General features: G+C 41.6%; 1 protein-coding gene across 1 annotated transcript; it reads left to right on the forward strand.

Moving 5' to 3' along the window:
• The first annotated feature begins 1,316 nt into the window (after positions 1–1,316).
• Positions 1,317–7,535, forward strand: BMP10 (bone morphogenetic protein 10). Its single transcript, XM_077766200.1, has 2 exons — positions 1,317–1,650; positions 6,534–7,535. Exons 1-2 carry the CDS (start codon positions 1,317–1,319, stop codon positions 7,472–7,474), a joined length of 1,275 nt encoding a protein of 424 aa, XP_077622326.1. The 3' UTR covers positions 7,475–7,535.
• Positions 7,536–7,868: the final 333 nt, after the last annotated feature.

Below are 7,868 nucleotides of genomic sequence, written 5' to 3' on the forward strand. Positions count from 1 at the left end.
CCCAACACACTATACCGCACCACACCAATACTGCCACTAACTGGGCTATAATGTGAGATGAACTTGCTTTGTCCTTCCTAAACCAGGCACCCTATCAATTTCACCACTGTTTCTCAGACAAAGGGATTTGGCATTTTTCATCTGCCTCATAATGTTGTTGGCCAAAATTTTATTTGAAAGCACCTGATCAATTTGGCTTAGCCACACAGATGGATTTGGCAGAGATTTGGGCCATCCTAATAACTCATCGCCAGGCCGAAGGACCTGAGCTCCATGTCCAGCTGCAAATCGTTGCCTGCCTCCTGGCCATGGACTCTCTAGGGAAGGCTAGACTGGGGCTTACTTAGCCCTTGCCCCAATCTCAGAGAACACCGGTTGAAAAGTCTGTTTTCTCCTTTTTATAAGAGTCAGAATGCCTAGGTTCAAATTCTGACTCTATCACATTGTAGTTCCATGACTTCTAGCAAGTAATTGAATTTTGGTGACCCATATGTGTGATGGGTATACGAATAGGGTTATTATAGGGAGCACATTTGGTGATATATGAAAGCACTTAGCACAATGCCTGTTTATAGGAAAGCACCTAAGAAATTTTAGTTGCTATTATAATTAAACACTCACCCTATGTTTCAAAAGCCATTTAGCCAGATTAAATCAGTATGAAAAGGCCCTTGACCACAAAGTTTATACTTCCCTGTTTCTAAAAACGTAAGCTTCTAAAAATTTACATAAATTCATTTGTATCTATTAACTTAACTTAGAGATGTTGGATATTTGATCTTTCTTCCAAAATGTTGATGTGAGGATGGAAGCCCTATCACTTGAATTAGTACGTGTTGCCACTGATGTGTATTGCGTTGATTCTTAATATCTATTCTAGGCATGTGTGAAAGTGAACCGCATAAAAGCAGAACTTAGACATTCCTGCCAAAAGGAAGTCGATTGAAAGGAAAAGAAACAGAGCTTCTGTGAAGAGAAAATTGTCCTATCTCTTTGCCAGTGTCAGAATGTGGAAATGTTTACAAAATGCTCATTAAAAGAAAAAAGGATCGCAAGATAGAAACAAAATCTGGTGCACAAGTTTACACTGGGGAGATAAGAAAGGCTAGGCCTCTATAGGGGATTTTGTTATCCAATTACTGCAACCTGACTTTTGAGGGGAGAGGAAGAGTGGTAGGGGGAGGGAGAAAGAGGGGAAGAGTTTCCAAACTTGTCTCCAGTGACACGAGACATTAATGCGCTACAAGATAAAACTGCCACTTAGAGCCCAGGAGAGCTAAACCTTCCCCGGTTGGCCTGGGGGCTTGAGCAGAGTCATGGGTTCTCTGGCCCTGCAGCTGTACGCTCTCATCTGCCTGGCGGTTCACTCGGTTTCTGGCAGCCCCATCATGAGTCTGGAGCGGTCGCCTCTGGAAGAAGATATGCCCCTCTTCGATGATGTCTTCTCAGAGCAAGATGGTGTCGACTTTAACACATTGCTGCAGAGCATGAAGAATGAATTCCTCAAGACACTGAACCTATCCGACATCCCTTCGCAGGATTCGGCCAAGGTCGACCCACCAGAGTACATGCTGGAGCTCTACAACAAATTTGCAACAGATCGGACCTCCATGCCATCTGCCAACATCATTAGGAGTTTCAAGAATGAAGGTAAGTTTCCATATTGTTGATAAATTTGGCTTGGACTTTTGTCAAGAAGCGATCAGTAAATTTACAATGTGTGGGAATTATATAGATAAAGGTGAATGCATCTGTATAAGGGTATACGTACACAGATACTCAAAAACAATGCACATTTTGGGTCTATACCATTTTCATGGTCATTTCCCAAATGTTATTAAAAGGTACCAAAGAATATCTTTATATCCAAAGCCATTTTGGCATCATAATTGGGTCTTTAAAATTTTTTAATTTGAACAGCAAGTAATAAAAAAATTATGTTGGTCTACTACAATACTTATGTGTGTCGTTTTCCAGATACATCTCAATTTCTGTTTGTCTTTTAATTGATTAAAAATTCATGAACTTCTGCTCGGAATGTAAATGGTGAAAATAGACAAAACCCAAAAGTTGTCATTTGTGCTTCATTTGAACTTTGAGTGAGTTTCCACTTTCTGACCTTAATTAAGAAATATTCAGACAGGATGAAAATTTGTATTTTAGAAGTTCTTCCTAAAGTTTTGTTATGTTTCTGTGACGTGTTTATCCGTGAATCACTGTTTATAATGTCCAGGAAGTATGCATGGCCCAGTTAATGATCCAGCTTATTTCAATGTCTTTATGAATAGTAATATGCAAGCTTTAAATATCAGCAGGAAAACTATGTTATCTACCCCAGTGACTAAATCTAATGACCTAGCAAGTTAGTCTTTTATTCAATATGATACTAGTAGGCATCTCTATGGTAAAAGCTGTAGATTCAAAGAAATGAATTCTGTAATATTTACCATAGTCATTAACTAGGTACAAAAGAGGGTTTTGATTGATGTTGACCAGACGTTCTTAGAAGCAGAAAGGTAATAGCAAAGAAATAGCATAGGATTTGGCATTTTGAGACACGGTTGACTTAGTGGTTTTGGATAATTTGTTTAATATCTCTGAACATCAATTTGCTCATTTGTAAATTGGGGATAATATACCTATGTAACGTGACTGAGCTATTTCAAAGAGTAACTGCATTTTCTATGAATTGCCGAATGAACGTCAGTTAATACAAATGAATTCCTTAAGTTCTAGGCATTGGAGGAAATGTGAAGTGGGTATTGCTCAGTCCTGAAGACATCATGTGCCTTTAAAATTTAGATAACTGCCAAAATTTCAGATATTTAGTAACACATTGGAAATGTTACTTAGTAACATTTAGTAACATAATGGAAATGGGAAACTGAAATTACAGATTCCTTTTGGGGATGAGTCTGGATTGAAAATAAATAGCTTCCTTCCACGGGAACCCTTCCTAGCCCTGGGTGCCTGGCTGAGAGTGCAGGTGGGAAAATGTTCACATCCTCTGGGAAAACAAGAGTTTTTTCAGTTCTCACTTCTTCCGTGGAGGATTTGCATGATGCAGGTCAGGAAGTGGAGTTTGCAGAGCATCTTATCACTGGACACTGGAGAAACCAGAACATATCCCTCTGCGGACACCCCAGCTGCGGGCACCTCTGCCAGTCTGCAGGCGGATTGCGCACTGGGCTGGCTCTAATGGCTGTTACTGTCCCTCCTTTGGCGCTTTGGATCTGCACAGTGCAGCTGTCTAGGAGACAAAGACCCATCCCTCCAGCTCCCCACCAAAACAAAAAACAAAAAACCTCCTCCAAATCTAACTAATCAGGGGAAAACAAGTGCACCTTTAAGGTAGAAAAAACATGACTTTAATTCCTACCACTGCTGAACTCACTTCATCATTTCACGGAAGTCACTCCTCTGCATCGAGGCTTCATTTGTTCTGGTGTAAAATGAGCACAATAGCAGAAAGGGTCACTGTAAGTACTAAATAAAACAATGCTTTCAAAACACCTGGAACATTAAAATATGCTCAACTGACATCAGCTCCTTTGCCTAGAATGCAACATCTCCATCCATTACTTAGTATACATGTACATGTACAGTGGACTTATTTTTTAATGGCTTTATTGAAGTATAATAGACATTCAACAAACTACACGTATTTGAGTATGTAAGTTGATAGGTTTCGACATATATAAACATCCGCTGAAACCATTATCGCAATCAAGATTGTAAACGTATTCATCACCACCCAAAGTTTCCTTGTGCTCCTTTGGAATCTCTTCCATCGCTACTGTAAGCGTTTTTGTTTTTTAAAAAAATTTTTTATGTTTATTTATTATTGAGACAGAGAGAAACAGAGCATGAGCAGGGGAGGAGCAGAGAGAGAGGGAGACACAGAATCTGAAGCAGGCTCCAGGCTCTGAGCCATCAGCACAGAGCCCGATGTGGGGCTCAAACACACAAACCGTGAGATCATGACCTGAGCTGAATTCGGATGCTTAACCGACTGAGCCACCCAAGCGCCCCTGCCGTAGGCTTTTATTCTGCATTTTTGTCGTGGATGGAGCAACCAGTCTACTCTCCTATTTTTGATCTTCTCATGTTCCCTGTCCAAGGAGAGCCAGAGAGACAACTCCCAAGTTACTTGATGTATTAAGGACATATGCTATGCCCATAAATCAATTTGACCTGATGTTCACAATCATCAATGAATCAATATTTTGAAAGTGTTCCCTCTGTTTAAGGCATTGTGGTAGCATGGAGGGATAGAAGGAGTTTAAGCTGCAGTACCTGTCAGCATGGTGACAATCTACTTGGGAAGAGCCATTCATAAAAATAAACCTGAAATGTAAGGATATAAATGGCAAAGCTCAAAGGAGAGATATAGAGTAAATATTCAAGGGACCTAGAAGGGAGTGAACTTCTAGATAGGGAGGTGAAGAGGGGGAAAATCCCACAAGGAGGGGTCACAGCTAGATAGGTGGAGGTGAGAGGAGAAGACTTTCCAAGAGTCAGTGGAACATCTCCAAAGGTGCAATACACAAGGCAAAGGGATGTTTTGGGAAATGGTGAAGATATCAGTCTACTCTATTTTTTAAGTTTTCATTTATTCATTTAATTTGAGAGAGAGAGAGAGAGAGAATGAACAGTAGGAGAGGAACAGAGAGAGAGAGGGAGATCCTCACTGTCAGTGCAGAGCCAATATGGGGCTTGAATTCACGAACCATGAGATCATGACCTGAGCTGAAATCAAGAGTTGGATGCTTAACTGATTGAGCGATCCAGGTGCTCCTCAGTCTACTTTTAATAGGAAGTTTTGCAATTTAAACTTCCAACAAATATCAGTCAGCCAATTAACAACGTTCCATGCACTGTAGGGGGTGAATGGGAGCTATACCTCGATCAAGAGGTTAAGGCCTGGTTATAGCTAGTTTTTTTAATTTTCCTTAAATAGTTTGTTGTCAAGTTGGTTTCCATATAACACCCAGTGCTCATCCCACCAAGTGCCTTCCTCCATGCCCATCACCCCTCTTCCCTTCTTCCCCACCCTCATCAGCCCTCAATTTGTTTTCAGCATTCAAGAGTTGGTTATAGCTAGTTTTAAGAGCCATGCTAGAGAATTCAAATTCATTTCACTGACCAGTATTTCCCAGCATTGGTGTTTGAGAGGACTTAAAGTGGTGCCCAGAGAAAGCTGTAAATCATGAGAGACCGTATTAAATATTTTCATTAATGTGAATCAGAAAAAAGCCCACATGACTATTACCTCAATCCCCTCATTTCATGAATGTTGTTGCTTAGGACAGACCTAAAAGAGATAGTGGGTATTTAAAAAAATCTTATAAAGTGAAAGAAAAATATTAAAGAGTACAATCTGGAACAAGGACCCCACTAAAATCGTGAATTGGTTGTAGAGTTGGGAAAACACTGCCAGAGATGATAGTGAACCCCTCTACTGGTGGTCCTTAGTGTCCTGGTTTCATGGAACCCTTTGATGGATGAAAAATGCCTTCAGGGATATTTTGTAGTCATGTATTACCTGGGGGCAAGCTCCTGTAAAATTCTCAGATAGGAAGTCAAGATGGTAAATTTTGGAGGCATGCTTCCGAGACTAAAGGACTTTTTGAAATTTATTTCATAAACATTCTGAGTGGTTCTTACGTGCCAAACTCTATGCCGGTTGCTAAGGGTAGAAGACTAAAGCAGCCCTTCTATCCCAAGTTTCATTTCTTCCTGTTCCTCCTTGTTGAGGACCGCACACCCAAAATTCATCTGCTGTGACCCCTTAGTGTATGGCTATTTTGTTGACCTTGTCCGATTTTGGTGTCTAGAGCAGAAGTCAGCAAAATCTTTTGGTAAAGGGCCAGACAGATAGTAAGTATTTTAGGTTTTGTGGGCCATGTGTTGTCACAACTCTGCCATTGTAGTACAATAGTAGCCACTGATGACACCGAAATAAATGGGTCAGGCTTTATTTCCAGAAATAGAGCCCAATATGGCTAATGGGCTATAGTTTACCAACCCCCGAAGTAGATAGAGGTCTTTTAGGAAGACCTGTGCTCAGCCAACCACGTGGGGAATCTCCACCTATTACAAATGCAAATATGAAAAGCCATGAAGTCCTCATCTCTGAAAAGCTTCCAAAAAAGAACAACCGCCCCATGTCTAGTTTGACAGCTCCTTACTGGCTAAAAGGATTGAGGGCTTGCCTACACAGTCTCCAGGCTTCCTCCCAGCTCTGTCATTCTGTGGCTGATAAGCTACGCAAGCAGGGTTGGGAGAGTGATATCCCACTCATCAGGCATCCATTTTCCATCTTAGCCTTGGCAGCGAAAGTAGTTTAGTATTCTACCACTGAATTTCCAGTGTTTTCTGTCAGAGAATGCTAATGTTGTGCTTGTTCTCATTGATTTCTCAGTATCAAGCTTCTCATGAAGACAGCCCCTCTTATTGCCCTCCAAATAAGCACCTGTTTTTCTCGGCGACACACTGCAATTCTGATTTTTGTCTTTTTTTTTTTTTTTCAGATCTGTTTTCCCAGCCAGCCAGTTTTAACGGACTCCGAAAATACCCTCTCCTCTTCAATGTGTCAATTCCTCACCATGAAGAAGTTATCATGGCTGAACTGAGATTGTACACACTGGTGCAAAGAGACCGCATGATATATGATGGAGTAGACAGGAAAATTACCATTTTTGAGGTACTAGAGAGCAGAGGGGACAGTGAGGGTGAAAGAAGCATGCTGGTCTTGGTGTCAGGAGAGATCTATGGAACCAATAGTGAGTGGGAGACTTTTGATGTCACCGATGCCATTAGACGTTGGCAAAAGTCAGGTTCATCCACCCACCAGCTGGAGGTCCACATCGAGAGCAGACACGACGGGGCCGAGGATGCTGACAGGGGACAACTGGAAATAGACACCAGTGCCCGGAATAAGCATGTCCCTTTGATTGTCGTGTTTTCTGATGACCAAAGCAACGAGAAGGAGCGGACAGAGGAACTGAATGAAATGATTGCCCATGAGCAACTTCTGGAGTTGGACACCTTGGGCCTGGACGGTTATTCCAGCGAACCCGGAGAAGAAGCTTTGCTGCAGATGAGGTCAAACATCATCTACGACTCCACTGCCCGCATCAGAAGGAACGCTAAAGGAAACTACTGCAAGAGGACCCCGCTCTACATCGACTTCAAGGAGATTGGCTGGGACTCTTGGATCATCGCCCCACCTGGATATGAAGCCTACGAATGCCGTGGGGTTTGCAACTACCCACTGGCAGAACATCTCACACCCACAAAGCATGCAATTATCCAGGCCCTGGTCCACCTCAAGAATTCCCAAAAGGCTTCCAAAGCCTGCTGTGTGCCCACCAAGCTAGAGCCCATCTCCATCCTCTACTTAGACAAAGGTGTGGTCACCTACAAGTTCAAATATGAAGGCATGGCAGTCTCTGAATGTGGCTGTAGATAGAAGAAGAGTTCTGTGCTAATTTAATAACTGTAAATGTGTATATTTTGTGTTCCTATTTAATGAGATTATTTAATAAGAGTGTACAGATGATAGAGGCTTGCTGCCTTAGGGACGTGGGCAGGTCAGTTCGTTGTAAGAAATGCATATTTTGCTAATACAGTCTCATCCCTTCCAATCTGTTTTTCTTTTTGCCATTTCCTGGCAATGCCATTTCCAATAGCAAGTGGCAAGCCACACTAATTGTCCTCTATGTCAATTTGAAAACAAGGCCCTAAGCAGAAATAGAGTGTCAGATGATAGATACTTGAGTATGTATATGTGTACAGGGATAAACTTATAAAACTCTCTTGGTTCTACAGAGGTAGATTATACTCACACATAAGCATGACTCAAT

This window comes from Crocuta crocuta, unplaced genomic scaffold (assembly GCF_008692635.1).
Source record: "Crocuta crocuta isolate KB4526 unplaced genomic scaffold, BGI_CrCroc_1.0 scaffold113, whole genome shotgun sequence".
NCBI lineage: Eukaryota > Metazoa > Chordata > Mammalia > Carnivora > Hyaenidae > Crocuta > Crocuta crocuta.